General features: G+C 43.4%; 1 protein-coding gene across 12 annotated transcripts in view; it reads right to left on the bottom strand.

Annotated features, from left to right (window-relative positions):
* The window catches only part of CACNA2D1 (calcium voltage-gated channel auxiliary subunit alpha2delta 1), a 1,459,114-nt gene that overhangs the window by 88,892 nt on the left and 1,351,335 nt on the right, over window positions 1-18,887 (bottom strand). For all 12 annotated transcript variants that reach the window (XM_069228696.1, XM_069228697.1, XM_069228694.1 and 9 more), the window contains 2 exons: window positions 6,323-6,426; window positions 4,326-4,424 (listed from right to left, as the gene is read on the bottom strand). In XM_069228696.1, coding sequence (XP_069084797.1) covers window positions 4,326-4,424; window positions 6,323-6,426 — 203 coding nt within the window. The remainder of the gene's footprint in view (window positions 1-4,325; window positions 4,425-6,322; window positions 6,427-18,887) is intronic.

Genomic DNA, 18,887 nt, shown 5'->3' on the forward strand with positions numbered 1-18,887 from the left:
CACAGCTGGGGTAGCAAATGAGATGTGGTGGAAAACCACCCCAGGTGAATTAGCCATCTGTTCTTCACCTCTCTCTATATATACACCACCTTGTTTCATAAGCACATTATGTCAAATGCAGGCTCCCCTCAAAAACTGCACCATTACATATGATAATTGAATGCACATTAGTTTGCCCTGAGTCTCTGCTTGCCACAATCTGTTTGCAACCTTTTGTTAATGTGGATGTTATTGGGATGGCATGCCATTTAAGGTCAGAACTTGCATGTCACTCCAATAGAAAAATGTCTTACACACCACTGTTCTTGTAATTCAAGTAACCCGTCGCTTCTACCCACAGTGGAAAGACTTGCTGTAAAAAGTAGATATTTTGGGTGACATTTTCCAAATGGGTCTTTCATGGACTAATATGATTGTAAACTTGTAGGTGGGAAGATACCACAGGAGACATTGTCCTATCATTGGCTCTGGCGTGCCACAAAAACAAGGTCTTCAGATTTCCCCAGCCCTCCAGACAAATTCTTTATCCTCACCAAGTTTATACAGAGGACCAATGTAGAGAAATCAATATCCTTTTCATAAATGGATTGGAGGCCTTTAACAAAAGCTAGGGGAGTGTGAGGTGGAATTGGGAGTGCAATTGAAAGATAAATGTTGGTCATACTGTTGTCCTCAGGTTAAAGCACCCCATTTAATTATAGGTATAAACTAATTCATTTTAAGTTCCTACTCTGCTGCTATTGTTCTCCAAAACCATTCGTTAAATTCTCTTCAGACAGGGAAGTTAGGTGTGAAAGATGCACAATGATGAATGTATCCACATGGCATGGTCATGCCCAAAAGTTAATGTTTTTGGACTAAAGTGTTTGAATCGATCAGTGTCATGGTGGAGTCCCACTTGTCCTCCCTGCCATCGTCCTCTCTAATACCACAACTGAGCAGGACATATGAGATTCAGTTAGCAACTTGCAGCTTAGATCCAGGCCAAAAGATAGGCTGGTCTGTTTTGGTTTGAGGTACCTGCAGCAGAAAAACTGCCTTCGTGATAATATATAATGTAGAAATAAATCAAAATGTATACTACAGATGTGCATCTGTCAGCACATCAAAAACACTTCAGGGGCCCAGTTCAGAGTTACTTAAATAAACGGGAGAACTTTGCAGTGTCGTAGATGGATTGAGGACATGATATACTGTAGAAATAAAATTAAAATGTATACTGCAGATGTGCATCCTACAACACATCTGAAGGACTTCTGGGGCCCACTTCTGAGTTACCTAATTTGAAGCAAGAACTTTGTAGTGTCGTAGCTGGAATGGACACCACTTTGAATTATATTTGTGGTCTTGGGTTGAACACATATACATATATATATATATATATATCTATATATGCATATATATATAGATATGTATATATATATATATATATATATATATAAATATATATATATATGTGGGTATTTCTGGTTCTAGTGTTGTCATGACTGGGTGTTGCATACTTTACGATCTGCACTGTAAGTAGATTGCAGTGTCTCTGGCATGTATAGGTCTCAATTGGCTTCTTAACTAATATTTGTTTAATATATGCTGATTTCAATTGTCAATTGTCAACTGATATCCAGCTCAGGCCTTTAGTTGTTATCACAATGACGTCTGGATCAGATGAGGATACCGGGAACCTACTAATCTTACTTGATGGTTGTATATGGGGGGTATTGTTCCACACTCCATTTTTTAGGGCAGCGATTGAACAAGTACTGGATGAGATTTAAAAGTTGCATGCTGCTTCTCAGTTTTGTAGCACTGCTGAGACTTACAAGCATGGTCATAAGTCCACCCAGGTAGCTTTCTATACTTAGTTAGGGTGGGAGTGAGATGCTGGCTGTGGTTGAAGGGATTTGTAGGTCCCCTGATCCTATGCCATGTCACAGAGCCTAGCAGATGAGTGTCCAAAACCCCACTTATGTATTTTTTGCATCTGGAAACAGATTACCCAGCTCCATAAGATTAGTTTAATGTATGTATATTTAATATGAGAGATTTTTGATCCAACGAGGCTGGTTCATGGACCTTGAACTAGACAATAAAAGACAAACTGGCTCTCTCAATCAGATTCAATGTTTTAATTCATGAGCCACAATAATAAACAGAACTGGCATGGTATGTATAAAAGGTTCTGACTTAAATTTCTACTGAAATGATTTACACTAAATCAACAAACTCGCCAAGATGAAACAATCATTTTGAAGAATTTTGTCTAAAAGTTTGTAACATCAAATATTTGTATGGAGTAATCCTCCTCAAAATGTTCCTCCTTGTAGATAACCTGCAAGGAACATGCACATATAAACGTATAGTGTCAAATTGAGTAGTAACTGAATGCTTACATTATTTATAGACTAATCACTTTAAACAAAACTACAGTCATTTTTTCTTTTTTTTTCTTTTGGGTGTCAGTTTATGATAATTGTGTAGCAAAGGAAGGAAGAACTAAATAAGGAAACAGAATATATATTACATAGGAAGGATGATAATTTGACAATTGGAGTTCTGTAAAATAGATTATTGCTCACTTCCAGCCTTCAACAATAGTAGATCTTAGGCAAAGACTTTCTTAAAATGTTCACTTCTTAGACGGTTTTTGAATTGGAAGTAGTTAGCTTCCACTGTGAGTCAGTGATACAGAATGAGCTAAAGCTTTAAATTCAGCACTCTGAAAGAATGTTCTTTTTATTTATCACTGCTAAAGGGCATGTTGATAATAAGTGTAACAATATTGGCTAAAGGTTTCTACTGGGGATGTTTTGTGAGGGGACACCTTTAGTTACTATGTCAGGCCTTTATTAGAATCATTATTTGGGATGATACCAAGTGATCTGAGTTTCATACTAGTATTCACAAAGAGCCAATCAAAAATGTTCATACTTGATATGGTGTGGTAATATATATGTAAGCTTAGACTCTTCTTAATGGCTTGCACTTGGTGACTCTGCACTCAGTCAATCAAGCAGTACAGTAGGCTTCTTTAAATCATGTGCTAATAGTTAATCAATCCCAAAATAAAAGCTCTGGTAAGTCCAGGTTAATGAGAGATGCACAGGAGAGTAAGGCATTGTCAAGTAATGATGGTTGCATGTTGACTCCCTACCCCTATGACCACCATGTCCATTTGAGGGATGAATACAACTTTGAGTCAAAGATGAGCCCCAGGTTTTAGTTTGAGAAATGGGCAGAAGAGAACGTAGACTGGCAGAGAGGTGGAATTGGGACCTATTTTTAATTTTCCATTTTAGATTAATTTATATAAAGGCAGCGTTCTCTCATTTGGTGTTTGATTTGGTGGAAACTGTTTGGGGGAGGGATATTAGAGTGGAGACCAGTGGTGTTTTGACTTTCCATTTTAGATTTATTTCGGCAAATAAAGCTTTCTCTCACTAGGTGTTTGTTTTTGGTCTAGAGTGAATTGCCTTTGGAATGGCAGACAAGTGATGACTTCACTTCCTATGATTAAGACTTCCATTTTAGATTTAGGTAAAGGAAACCAGAGTTTGATTAGTTTAGACAGTTTGTTATGTTATCATCAGACTGATGTTGTTTTCAGTGTCAGGAGCATATGTATAGAACTCGTTCTTGTATTAATTTACTACCTGTGAAACAAGTAACATTTAAACAGCAGTGGGAAAGAGTGGAGCATTAGTAAACAGCACAAATTGATCTGAAAGGAGACAATTCTGAAGGGCCCATGAATACTTATTGGTCCAGTCAATGAAGGCAATTAATCTTTAGCCATCCATTTTAGAGTGTCCTAAAACTGTTTTACACATTGTTCAGTAGAATGTCGTGATCAATGCTATCATAGGTTGAATGAAAGATTTAGAAGAATCAAAACTCATTGCTGGCCTGGTCTTTATCAAGTAATTTATTCTTTGTAGTTAGCTACAGCTGATTATGTTCCTTCGAAAGACTGGAGGACTAATTGGAGGTCATGAGGAAGATGGTTTTGTTTGAAGCTGTTGTTTAATTCAATTTCTCTTAACCTTCCTTGGACTGAGTCAGCCATTTGAGGATATGCAGATATTTTCTTAGGAATGGTCAGATGCATGATTCGAATGGCTGGATGCTCAGATCAATGACAATAGAGTAGTTTATCAGTTGCTATTGCTAACTCTGTAATGTAATGGCACACACAAAAAATGCACTTACATACACACACACACATATGTACATATGTTTGTTCAGGGAACTATGACAAAGATGTCAGTTTAAATTAAAAATACGTTTTGACAATATTTTAAGATTTGAAGGCTAGGGTGAACACTTACCTGCAGGCTTCAGAAGTGTGCCATCAATCGTTATTTCTACTGCTCTGCTTACCATTATGCCCGATTCATAGTTTGCACCGTCCACTCCACTTCCATTTTCTGGAGGTGAAAAGAATGTCAACATTTTATACAGCTACTTGTAAGACCTGAAATTATTTTCACCAGTAATGAAAAGCACAGATTTTTTTAAATCTCTCAAGCACAAATAATTGTCTCTCACAAAAAGTCCAACAATAAGGGCCCAATATAAAAAAGTCATTTCCTATTGTAAATACTGTGATGCACACAATCATGTTTGCGATCACAAAAAAGTATTTTCTTTCTAATTACTACCCCCATTTTGTCAGTTGCTAAAGCCTTTGTAATTTTCAAAATGTATTTTATGATCCATTATGAATAAAAGAGAGGAGGGGGACATGAAAAGTGCATCCACTCCGAATTGCAAGTGTCAATGGTCCTCATGCATGAACCCGATGAGCAACTGGCAGCTGAAAATGCTTTATGGTCAGTTCTGCCTCAAGTCCCACCAATAAGAAGAGACTGGACGCAATGGGTAAGCAACTAGTAGAGGCATTAGAGCATCTGAGAATGAGGGTTATAAATGGCAGGACCAAACATGACATGCTGCCAAGCTAAACCCATTATAGCTCAAAGTCTGCAACCGTAATAGACTATACAGCTGTGTCTCTCCCCTTGCTAGCTCGTGTGAGAAAATATAAAAATTAAAACTGCTCTCCACAGCGATCACTCATATCAACATATAGAACTGGACTTGAATGCCCCACTTCCTCCCTGCTGTTGCTGAACTAGGAACTACTGCATCCACCAACTTAAAATGTCTGACTTGGTCAGAGTCCTCATGGTCCTCATGCATTGTGTAAGAACTCAATTGAATAGTTACCAACAAAGCAAAGGAGGGGGTAACAGATACCTCAAGTGGAAGGTGTCCCTTTGGGACACTTTAATTTTCTATTAGTGAATCCTGTCCAACAAACGCAGGTCCATCAGGCAGTTGTCTAGGAGACAGTTGCCTGTTGCTCTCAATGCATTACTAAAAGGAAAATAATATGTTTCTAAAGGCAAATCAATTCCTTTGATAATGTGGGTGCTTTATAGAAAAATCAAGTTTGTGAGTGCAAACTCAGGGTTAGCAGTCTGTTGTTCAATGTAGGCCACAACGCTGATGATGCATTGTAGTAACACGTCCCTGATATTAGCCTCTATTCACATGTTTCTCATGTCAAAATAAGGGAACAGGATAAAATAAAACCTCACAGTCTGAATTCATTATTTTAATTCCACTGCCATATCTTTTGCACTGCCATTGCTGAGAAATCACACACAAATTTGTATTCCAATATTTGGGATACAACATATCTTCTATAAGTACTGGCTCTCTGTCCATTATTGCACAACCTGAAAATGTTTTGCAATAACAAAAAGCAATGCAGAAAATGCAGGGCATGAATCTCTTAAACACAAGAACCCATTTTAACTTCTCTGAGAAGTCCCCAGACCTATCTGTAAACCCCTTTGAGATAAGAATTCTTTTTTTGATTGTCATTGTGTTACTGTGCTCCATTACACAGCTAGGTAAATCCAGTAATCCATAGATGCATTCCAAAGTGATTTTGAGACAATTCAAAACAGGCCTTTTTTCACAAAAATGATTTTGTCCACAGTTGAAAAGTATAGAAAAATATGATTCTACTGTTCTCTTTATGGCAACACTGTATGGCAGTGTTCAGTAGGTCAGCTGAGCTTAGAGATACAAGGTCCAATTTAGTATTTGGATTTCTAAGTAAACATTACAGCATTTATGGAATGTGTACTTGTTTAATTTAATTTACATTAAATTTCAGGAAAGATGAATCATACCATATCTGTGTGGGAAATTAGTGTTATTCAGTTATACAGCACATCTGCTAAATACAATTGACAAACAGGTCAATATATATTAGTCTTACAACTATATAAAACACCCCAAAAAAACTTACTGCTATAGTAGGGAGCTGTAAAGATGTATTTGTCATTATCCAGACTCCTTTTATAAAAGCTGTCTTCATACGTCTCATGATTTTCTTTCCAGTCTTCTCCAGCACTAAAAATATGAATGATTATCATCAATTTAGAAAAACTAACAAATCCATCATGGAATATAAATAATCATGTTAGGCTGGATGAGGTGTATGTCTACAAGTTACAAAATAAATCCTGATCAAGTAACAACAGAAATAAGTATGTCAAATTCATAATCTTTCAACAGGTTATCCTTTAAATTTGAAGACATTAAAAAGCTTATTTATAGTGCCTGTTAGACCTGGCATCCTAAGGATGGTTTCCCCTAACTTCCTTGCCTTCTGACCTGTTGTATTGACCTCATTTTTTATGGCTTTAGGAAACTGGGCATTTTACCACAGCTAATCAGTGCTAAAGTGCATGTGCTCTCTACTAAAAACATAATAACATTGGCTTATCCACAAGTGGCATATTTAATTTTCTTATACCCTGGTAAAGTACGGTACCTGTGCCCAGGACCTGTAAATTAAATGCTACTGGTGGGCCTCCAGCACTGACAGTGCCACCTATGTCAGGAGCACTTTAAACATGACTCAGGCCTGCCATTGCAGAGCCTGTGTGTCCAGTGTTAAACTGCCATGTCGACCTGGCAAGATAACCCTCTTGGCAGGTCCAAACCTTCCTTTTTAATACATATTAGTCACTCCTATGGTAGGCTCTGGACAGCCCCAAGGGCAGGGTACAGTATATTTAAAAAGTTGGACATGTATTATTAGGTTTTACATGTCCGGGAGCTAAAAATACCTAATTTCGTTTTTCACTATTGCTGAGCCTATCTCTCATATTAGATAATGAAGGGATTACCCTATTACATTTTTAAAGTGTAATTTCCAATTGGGAAGAGATGGAACCTCCAAGTGTGGTGTCTCTGGAATCACAATTTAAAATCACAACTCAAAGTGAAGTTGGATTTTCAATTACAACTCTATAAATGCCACTTTTAGACAGTTGCATTTTCTTATTTAAACCATCAAGTGCCCTCTGCCTCTCTCTGAATAAATGTCTGGGTGGGTGAGAGCTAAGCTCTTGTGTATTACCTCCAGACAGCCACACACAAAGAGAGCTTAGGTGTGACTGATGGACCATCAACATTCTAATGGCTCCTTCTGGGCAGGATGGGAGATAAGAGCTGACACTTACACCTGGATGTGTTCTGATCCCACACAAAGGGCTGCATAACCACCTGCAGTTTGTCTGGAGCCAGGGCAAGAACTTTGTGCACTTCTAAGGCTCTCTTTGAAGGTCCCCCCAACTACAAAGGCACCACTAGATACAAGAGCTGTACCCTAAACCACATCAACTCAGTACACTTCTGGACCTGAGGACGTTCTGCCAGTAAGAAGGACTGCTGTGCAGCTGAAGGGGCTGTTACTCTGCTGGACTATGATTGACTTTGATGGACTCCTGCCCTGCCTGCCCTGCTGCCCGCTGCCCTCCTTGCCTGGGAGTGAGTAGGACTGGACCTGCATCTCTACAGCCCCAGAACCAAAGTCACTATATTGGCTTGCTGGCTTGCCTCCTGTTCTGAAGTCTCAGGGTCATCAAAGTCACCAGTTCATCGTGTAACAGCAACTGGACCTTGCTTGCTGCAAGCCATGCCCTAGCAAGTGGTGCCAATCCAGTCCTGGGCCCTTGGAAGTGGGTATATAGTGTTGCAAGTGAAAAATCCATGCATCACCCTTGATGCCCAGGGTGGGAATGATGCACCTTTCCTTCACACCGTGGCATGGCTGCTGCCACTGAGCACAAAGACATCACATTGCCATCTGTTAGATTCAACAATGATGCATTGCCTACATCACAAAGGAACTGCTGACAATGAACCATTGATTGCACGTCTCAGAACGGACACATTGCCTACATCTAGCCGAGTTGACAATTACGCATCGTCTCCTCTGCTCCACACATCAGACCCATCAATGGTGCAACAAGGTACTGTTTCAGCGGGGCAAGGTTGGTCCCTGTATTGAACCAACCTCCATGGCAGTAAGTCTGGCTTTTCATATTTGACCCAGTCTAATCTGATCAGATGGCCCCAGTTAGCACTTTCAGCTTTTAAGCTCTATATTTGCAGATATTCTTTAAACATTCATAGCTCAATTTCTACTCAATGGATTTTATTTTGGTTTGGGTCTTGTATTGTTCATTAAATTAAGCTCTATATTTTCCAATCAGATGTGGTATAACTTTGTGTGGTGTTTTCACTGTTTTACTGTTTATAGTGTTGCACTTTACACTTTGACTCTTTAGCTAAGCCTGAATGCTCTGTGTCAAGCTACCAGTGGGTGAGCACAGGTTAATTTATAGTGTACAACTCACTTACCCTGACTAGGAGTGTGGTCCCCATTTAGACAGGGTGCAGCTATCTGCTTACCATAGGCTGAATTTCTAACAGTGCCCAAGTTGATCTTTTTAAGAATGAAAGTTATGTCCTACACAGCAACTTTCCTCACTAATGCATGTGGTCCTATCTAATTAGACACAAAGAATAATTACTAACGGAAAACCAGATTTAAAGCCATGCACAGTTGTCTCATCAATATTTTTTTGCAAATGTTGCAGTGACAATATGAAAGATGGCATAGAAGATGTCATCAATGATATAATATGTGGAGTAATTAGCTGTCGATTGTGTAGGCATGAGTTATAGTTACCTTAGGTCGCGAGTTATAGTTACTTGAAAGAACTATAACTATACCTGCTGAATTTCTATGGTTTTGTACAAGTAAATTCAGAACGTAACTATAACATCCATGTAACCTTTGTTTTTTCAGTTAATTGCTATGTTTTTTTTAATGTATAGTGGTTTTCATTACTATACGTTAATCCAACCACCGATGTGCATGACTTTGGCAGTGCACAGCGGCGGTTGGCCACAGGGCCAGGCCCTGAGTTCAATGCCCTTTAAGCACCCAACCTTGCACTGTGCATGACTTTCTCCCGTGCACAGCAGAGGTTGCCTGCTAAGGTTGGCCTGCAGCCAGCCCCTGCCACCAACCCCACTAACCACCCCACACCATGCTTTGCGCAGGCCCTTGCACATGCAGAGCAGAAGTTAGTTGTGGCCTCTCTGGGTATGAGAATATGTGAGAGAGGCTGAATCTGGGGGTGACAGAGGCTGTCAGAGTGACTGTCTGGGTGTGACAGTGCGTACATCAGTGTTTTAGTGGATGCGTCAGTATGTGTGTGGGTCTGTCAGTGGGTGCATGAGGGTGTCTTCTGGTGCTTGAGTGGGTGTGGGACAGTCTAGGTGGGTGTGTGAGTGGGTGCAAAACTGTCTGAGTAGGTATGTGAGTGGGCATGTGAGGGTCTGACTGGGGCTGTGAGAGAGTGCATGAGGGTCTGAGTGGATCTGTGAGTGGGTGATTAGTAATTGATTGAAAGAGAGACAGAAAGAGAGAAAGGAAGTGAGAGGGAGAGAGATAGAGTTTTTAGGCTTTGATGTCTGATATAATTAGAATGAAATATTTGTGTAAAATTTAAAATAAAAAATGTATGTGTCATTTAAAAAAAAGATAATAATTTGTACTTTATAGAAAAATGTGAGTCCAGCTGGACTTCAACCATCAATGCTCAGTGTGAAGGTCTGTAACCTTCACACTGAGCTATGGATTTTCTTTATTTTTGTTTTGTTTGCCCTTTATGGGCTACCTGGGACCACGAGGGAGCCCTCAAGTGCTCCCCTGCGGTCCTACATATTTATTTATTTTATTTTTCCAAAATGCACTTTACGGGCTATCTGGCACCATGGGGGAAACATTAAGGCTTCCTTCATGGTGCCATTGCTTCAGCAAGTAGGTAGCTGCTTTAATAGTAGGTTGCTGCTTGCTGAAACATTTCATCTCTCTTCAATAACAGAGATGAAAGCTCTGCTGTTTGACAGTGAGACCTGCTTGACAGGTCCCGCTGTCAAGTTGCGAATTGTTTTCTGTGGCTTGGTTGCTGCTTCAGAGTTGATCCCCCTCCCCCACCAGAGCTATGGGGTCACAGTGTCTCTATCGTGGACGGTTTTCTTTTCTTTTTACTTTTTTCCTGGGACTCAGCTGAAGCCGAGTCCCAAGATGTCTGACAACACTTCCTGGTTTGAACTGTTGGCAGCCAATCGGAGCTGTGCATTTCCCTGCACGGGCTCATCTTTTTTTGCAAATAATCGCAAAGGATCAGCATTCCTAGATATGCAAAATTATTTTCCCTTTAATATCTCCAAAACTACTAAAAAGATTTACACCAAATAAGCGGAAGCATGATCTGCATAAGGACAGCTAGCTTTCTGCCAAATTTGGTGTGATTCCATACAGTGGTACGGGATGTGTTTGTGCCTAAACGTCCTATGAGAATTAACATGGGAAACACATAGGATTTTGAGCCCCCTTTTTTCCGGCCCCTAGTGGTGACCGCCACTATATTATATAAGAATATCATGACTGACAGGAACCAATGATTGTTTTGCTTTTTATTTCTGTTTAAATTAAAAGCTGTATCATTGGAAGACAGTCCATCCAATCAGTCTGAACCCATGTACTTGAAAGCCCACCTTCAAAACTGTTCTCCCCGGGGCGAGCAGAAAGACTGAGTTGGCAAAATAACATGGGAGGAGCAAAAGCCCTCGCTCAAGGGGTGCTCCACTCCCTCTGGTGCCTAGTAGAATGGATCACTGCTTGGGGATCGCACTCAGTTCACTTACGTTTTCAGTGAACTGATATCAGCACGCCATGCTCTCTGCCTGTCATTTCATTGAAAACCAAAAACAGCCTTGGACCTGAAAGAACTATTTCCCAGCTTCCGAGGACATTTTTACAAAAAAAAAAAAATCACTCTTCTGTAAACAGCAGAGGGATTTGGTGCTCATGTGATGAGGATGGAATGGTTCTGTCCTCTGCACACGAGTGTCTGTGCACATGTTGGAACTATGGGGTCATGGGCCCCTTCTATTAAGAAAGTAAATCAGCTCATTTTCTAAATTATATATCTGCACCACTTCACAAGTTTCCTACTTCTTTACATCTCTGACTTTTTTTATTAATGGTTCAAAACATTGTGTTGAGCCTCTCAGGGGCATAATACAGCATTCAGCCATTAAAAACCATCATTCTATGTGAGTTTGCCCCTTTTAACAATGAAAACCTGTATTCAAAATATCTCGAACAGGTATCTTTGTCAATGTCTGTCTCTGTTCTCTCCAGTCATTTCATCCATATGTTTATATGTGTATATGTATGTATATATAACATCAGAGCTGTCTTGCCGAAGTTGTCTACAGCAATAGCTCAGGGAGTCCTTCACCTTTTCAAACCTAAATAATTTTCTAATCAACCTAGATGCTTGGTAGATTTCAGGTAAAGAGAGACTATTAAGAACAGAGACCATCTGTCTGTAAGCACAAATGACTGGAAATGTCATATTGTGTATTGTTTGGATGAATCTCAGCTTCAGACTTAATTCATTTCTGGTCTAAAAAAATGGCCTATTTCATTAATGTCACTCTTATCCCACTGGCTAATGGCAGTGGATGCGAGATAGGGAGGAAGATGTGTACAGCATTCCAGGGGTATCTCAGCATGGATCACTGGTATTTTAAATTTACCAAAAATGTTTAATTTGTCAACCCAAACATTTTGCCTCATTTCTTTGGTATTTTAAGTTTCTTAATTGTTCTCACTAAACTGGCTAAGCCAGAGCTTCACAAAATATATGAAATGATAAAATGATCAAACTGGGAGCCCTGTATTGAAAAACAATGAATCTGCACAACAGTTGATGCTAAATAATAAGTTTGAAAACACGGGAATCCCAATTTTCCCTCAGTCTAAGGCAGTCAAACTATCTTAAAACTGGCTCTGGGAGATTTACTTCTCCATATAAATGACGTCAAATTGCTCTCCAGCTTTAAAAAAAATCTTGCCCCCAATTTACAAGGGACTTATTTAAAAAGAAAAATTATGAGAGGTAAAACCAATATTTTTATTACCAATATCTGGCCAATCACAGAGATAGGAAGAGATTTCCAAACAGCCAAGAGAGAATTAATTTTTGATAAAAAAGGAATGAAGTTTAAGCAGTAGCTCTCTAGGACTGAATCAGAGTAAAATATCCCTAAATACCTTTTTTGGTTTTGAATTATAACTAGCCCTTATGCCCAGGGTAGCACTTCTGGTGTAGTATTAAACAAAAGCGATTTGGTCTTAGATTCATTAATTTTGGATCTCCCCAACCTAGTATATCTTTGAATCACTGTAAGTGCTGTCTCTGTATTATCCTTATCAGGAGATGGGTACAAGGCTACATTGTCTGTATATAATTTTATTTTAGCATCAAATGGCAATGGGGAGCAAATACCCTTATGACAATAAATCTATTGGTCGAAGTGTTCAATGAATAAAGCAAATAAAATAGGCAAAAATGTACATCCCCGGAGGCTTCCTCTAATGTAAAATACAGATTCCACATTTTGGTTATTTATTATAACTAAGTTTGAGGTCAATCCTTTAAAGCCTCTTTCTTTTCCTGCCGTACATGTAAGGTCTGAGTTGATTGCTCTACCGGAGCTTTACAGTACGCCTCTTCTACTGCTTTCTGTAAGCTGTCTTGCCTTTCTAAAACTTGTATCCTTTGAGAAGCCAAGCTCAAAATCATGAACACCCGAATTGTGGCCTTAAAAGCCTCTCAAACTATAGCCCCATCCACTGTACTGCCATTGATAGAAAAAAGTATTCAATCTCTGTTGACAGGGATTGAACGGGAGATTCCTGGCCCAGCAATAATTTATCCATGACCCACCATTTGGGTACTCTCAAATGAGACAAAGGGAATTTTAAAAACAATCATGGAATGATCCCAAAATATCCCTGCATGATATTGGGAGGTGATTTTAGGGATAGTTAAGGGGGCTAATAATAAATCTATCCATGATGCAGACTGATACTTCTTAGACTAAAAGGAAAACACCTTGGCTGTTGGATTTAATTTGCGCCATACAGCCTGTACCCCCAGCCAACACAAAGATCAGCAAAGATGAGTCCTGTATTTCTCTTATGTTGCTTTGGCTTGAAGGTGATTAATCCAACCCTGGTGAAGAGAAACAATTAAACTCACCCCACTAATATTGATATCCCAGGAGGATTGCATAGCTCCCATAATAATGACTGAAGTGGCTTGATGTTGGGGGGGGGCTTGGATAGCCAGCCAAGATGTAGGGCACCAGTTAATAGTGCTCCGCGGTGAAACCCCGTTTATCTTTAATATGATCAGGATTGGGGAGCAGGACGGAGACTGAGGCAGCGCCTGCCCAACCGCCGATCCCTCTGGCGCTGAGGGGACCGATTGGGGGTGTGCCAGACCTGCCTGTTCGGTGCTGTGAACTCTCTGCACAAGACCCGGGGGGAGCGGCCTAGCCTGCAGAAGCCGTGTGGGCCAGTCTGGAGACAGCTGGCCCCTTGTAGAGGATCCTTCGAGCAGAGGCGTGACGGTACCCTTGGCAGAGCCGTGGGAGGTGCCTGATCCAATGCCGCCTGACAAACTGAGCAGTGTGAGGAAACGCTGGATCTTAACTGTACAAAAGGTAGGCTGTGGCTCGCCTGGTGGCAAGGGTATGGTGTGACATCGCTGGGCTGGTGGTGACTGGGCGTGCAAAGCCTGTCAGCCCTGGACGCCCTTGGTGACGAGGCTGTCTGGGAGACTGCAGCAGCTCAGAGGGCAGATAGCGAGGAAACCCTTGGAGATATTGGCAGGAGCAGGCCTGCGGAGACATAACTCGGTGCCCCTCCGGCGCCGGTGGGGTGGAGCGGTTGGGTCGGTGCCTTCTTTGGGTCCTAGCACTTTCAGCTGAGGTGGATGGACGCTGCACTGACAGCCTGGTTTCTACAACCAATGTGTTTTTAACCTACCGGCTGGTATTGCTGGTCAAATGAGCGGCGGGTGTGTGGTGTTGGTGGACAGGTGGTGATCCTGTGTACCTGAACAGAATGAGGGGGAGGCTGCTCGTGCTGCTGCGCCTGGACTGTAGCATTGCGCACGCAAGCGGGCCTCCTACATGGACAGTAATATGCAGGCACCCACATTTGAATCTGGTTCTGTGGCGCATTGCCTTCTTCTAGGCGACAACATGGCGGGTATGGGTCGGCTCTGCTCTGGTACTGGCGCCAAACCCCAGGCGCCGCAATCGGAACCTACGTCCCTAGATGACAATAAATTGGATGCAGTGTTGGCAGCGGTGGAGCGCATAGGCTCCTCTCTGGAAAAAGCTCGGACCTCGTTGGAGGGCAAAATCGACAAGGTGGCTAGCGATCTCACCCTACTACATGTCGACCACCGCAAGTTAGCAGATAGAACCCGCACACTAGAGGACCAGCTTTAGGAACTAGCGCCTAAATCGGATCAACTGGAGGCCTCACTACAAAACGCTCTGTAACGGATAGAGACACTGGAGCACCGTGTGGAGGATGCGGAGGGTCGCACCGGCGGAATAACCTCAGAATAGTGGGCCTACCGGAAGGCGCGGAGGCCCCGGATGCGGTTGCTTTTGCTGAGTCCTGGTTGCGAGGGCTGCTCCCGGAGGGCTTGCTGATGCCCTTTTTCTCGGTTGAGCGGGCCCACAGGGTTCCTACTAGGACCCGGCCACCTGGCACTGGCCCACGTCCATTCCTCCTCCGGCTCTTATATTATGCGGGCAGGGATATCATACTACGGGCGGTATGAACATTACCTCCAATTAGAGTGCACAATGCCCCGGTTATGGTATTCCCGGATTACACCATGGCCATACAAAAAGAACGGGCATCTTTCCTGGTAGTTAAACGCAAACTCTGCTCCCTCAACTTGTCATACTCTCTGCTATTCCCGGCCAGATTGCAGGTGGTGGCAGACACTAAAACGCACTTCTTCAACACGCCAGAGGTGACATGGGACTGGTTGGAATCTTTGGAACTGGTCAATCGACGTGATTCCGTCATTACTGAATTTGGGACTCAGGACCTGCAACCTCGTAAAGGTCGGAATCGCAAAAGGCGAGTGGCTGCCATGGGAGAGGTGCGACACCCCCCCCCGACCTGGAACAAATTATGCAGGAACACTTGTGCCTTGCAAACTACAACAGCCATTAGTGTCCTCTCAGTAACTTCGGATGGCAAAGCAGACCCCACTGACTCTATTGGAGATATGGGCTCCCCCCCTGAGACATCCTCCGAACTTGGATCATCCCGCCGCCCCAAGGTGACACCTCAGACAGCTGATGAACTACTTTGAACTCACTCACTGACTACACATCTCACTGTACAGCAGTTTGTGTCTGGGTCAAAGGTTGACTATCCTGGCCAGCTGCCTGCCACGGATATCCTGTGTAGCCACCGGGTGGCCGCTGGGAGTTGGGCCTCTCTGTGTCCTCTGCGCTGCACGCTGCACTCTGCTGTAGCTGCTTCCCCGTTTTCATGCTAGGTTAGGGGTCTTCACCTAAGCGCTTCCACTTCTCCATCACCTGGTCTACCTCGTATTCCCACTAGAGAGGGTTTCCCCTTTTCTTTACCCCATAATTGTTTGCGGTCTATATGCGTATCACCTGGTTTGGGCAGACACCTGTTGTTCCTCTGCCCTAATGGTATTCACTCATTTTACTATTGGGCCTGTTGTTGGCCCCCAGCTGTTTTTTTACATGTTTTGTATGGAGCCTATGTCCGCCTTGTCTGCTCCGTGGGCAACTTTATGCGACATGTTTCTCCTCTTACGCCAGGGGTGCGCTTATCTGGGTTAGACCGGGCCCCCCATTTATAGTTGATGATTATATTGTAGATGACTAAGGGGATTACGTACTGTTGCGTGGACGCCTCGCTGGTTGTGCTGTCATGTTAGGATCTATATATGCCCCGAACACCGACCAAGCCTCTTTTTTACATGCACTCTCTCTTCTCCTGGCACGTTGAAGCGACCTCCCCTGGTTGTTGGGGGGCAACTTTAACTGCATTCTGGACCCCTCAATGGATTGCTCCTTCCCGCCACTACGCACTGCTCCCACAGTTACGGCTGCACTGGCATTGCACGACTGGCTTCACCACTGGCGGGTGGTGGATGTGTGGCATCAACGTAATCCCACTACTAGGATATACTCATTTTATTTCGCACCACACCGATTGCATGTCCGCCTTGACAAGTTGGTGTGCACTGCTAACTTATATTATGCGGTACAATGGTCTGACTATTTGGCCTGTACCTATTTGGACCATAACCCACAACTACTGCATCTGGGATGGGACTCACTCTGCCCCAACATCCCCACTTGGAGATTCCGTCCGTAACTCCTGGAGGATGCCCCATTTAGGACCTCGCTAGACAAGGCAATCCCCGAATACTTTAATCACAATATGGGCACAGCATCCTCTGAATTAATTGAATGGGAGCCATTAAGGCGGCCATTTAAATGGGCACGCAGTGGAACTTGCGGAAGTCTATTGAGAGTGACTTGACTAGAGTGGAGAGATCCCTGATGGAATATGAATGTAGGCAATCTCATTCTGCGCCTGACTCGCAGAAATTAACTGAGGCCAGAGAAGAATGCATCTCCTTATTAGAGAGACTCCGCTGCCTAAATTACGCAGCTCACTCGCCTCGCACACATGCTCTGACGGATCGTTCGGGCAAATTGCTGGCCTGGCTTATCCGCCAAGACCACGATCGAAGCCCCATTATGGCAATCCGTTCGATAACTGGGGACATGCTTCATACCCCTCAGGAGATTCATTCTGAATTCACTGAGTACTATTGGTCACTTTATCGGTCAGCGGTGGTAGATGACCCGGAAATGAGAGATGATTTTTTTTCATCGCTCACCCTACCCCGATTGTCAGATGATCAGTGGGCAGAACTTGCGGCACCCCTGACATTGGAAGAGGTGTGCGAGGGAATACGGGCCCTATCAGCCGGCAAAACGCCCGGCCCGGACGGACTCCCGTTTGAGTTCTACAAGTCTTTCTCTGCGACACTTGCGTCCCGTCTTCTTTCTATTTATGAGTGGGCGCTGCAGGGGGCGTAATTGCTGGCTTCACAGCGTGAGGCACTGTTGGTGTCGCTCCCTAAGCCGGGCAGGGATCCATCTGAGCTGGGCTCCTATAGGCCGTTGGCGATGCTTAATACGGACTATAATATTCTGGCCAAGATTCTAGCAACACGTTTGGCGCCCTTGGTCCCACAGTTGGTGCACTCAGACCAAAACGGTTTTGTACCTGCACGGGACACCTCAAGCAATATCTGGGCCTTTTTAGAGTCATCTAATAACTCTACACAGGATTGTCCTTGTGCAGGATGCTTGGTCCTCGATCTGGAGAAAGCCTTTGACTCCTTGGAATGGTCCCACCTGTTTGATTCATTTTGTCGCTTCGGGTTGGGCCCATACTTCCTACGCTTGACCCAATTGTTATATACTCAGCCACGCTCTAGGGTTAAAGTTGGCACATATATATTTGAGGCGATCGAGGTGGGTAGGGGTACCAGGCAGGGCTGCCCCCTCTCCCCATTGCTGTTTTCTCTGTCGAATGAGCCTTTGGCTGTGGAGTTCCGTAGGGCCGGGCGAACCTGGGGCATTCGTTGGGTGATGGTTTGCATGTTATTTCTTTATATGCAGACAACCTCCTTTTGCACGTCTGTGATATTGACAATGTCCCTGCAGACATCCTGCGCCATTTTGCTGCATTTTCCGGCATCCATGTCGACTGGGCGAAATCATGCCTCTTCCCTTTTGACCCGGGCGGTCGAACTCGAAACCAAGAATCTCTGGCATAGAAGTCCCCTGGCAGCCAAGTTCATTCCGCTATCTGGGCATACGGATATTCCACACGGAGAGGGACCTGCATGATGGCAATCTCCGCAGCGCAGTGTCATCCATCCGATCACAGATGACCTTCTGGCAGACTCTGCGACTGTCGGTAAATTGTAGGATCGCTCTCCTGAAAATGGTAGTCTTCCCCACCTTCTATACTACTTCTCCAATTTGCCTCATTATGTTCCAGCTGGTTTCTTTTGTGATTTGGGCCCTAGATTACGGGAGTTTGTTTGGAATTTGGGCCACTGTAGGGTGGCATTGAAGAAGCTCTATTTGCCCCTTTCCTGAGGTGGCCTCTCGGTTCCAAATGTGGAACATTATTACCTGGCCTCCCAGCTTCAGTGGGTGGCACGCTGGCTAGCGAATCTTCAACTGGCTGACACCAATTCCCCGCCCTGGACACTAACCCGGATTCACATCTCTTTCACCCCCAAACTAAACCGCGGCACCCTGCGGAGCTCCTGCTGAATGTAGCTAACCGCTGCTATCGCAGATCCCTGCGCCTCACAAGTGACACTGCTTCCTACGCTCCAGCACTCGTGTTGCTAGGTACACAACACGGCGCGTGACTCACAACCACTATGGAATTGTGTCCTTGGCATGCGACTGACATACACACTTTGGGTGATCTATACAGCGAGGGTGGTCTGATCAGGTTTATGGAGCTTTCGCTGGAGACG

This window comes from Pleurodeles waltl, chromosome 4_1, assembly GCF_031143425.1.
Source record: "Pleurodeles waltl isolate 20211129_DDA chromosome 4_1, aPleWal1.hap1.20221129, whole genome shotgun sequence".
Lineage (NCBI taxonomy): Eukaryota > Metazoa > Chordata > Amphibia > Caudata > Salamandridae > Pleurodeles > Pleurodeles waltl.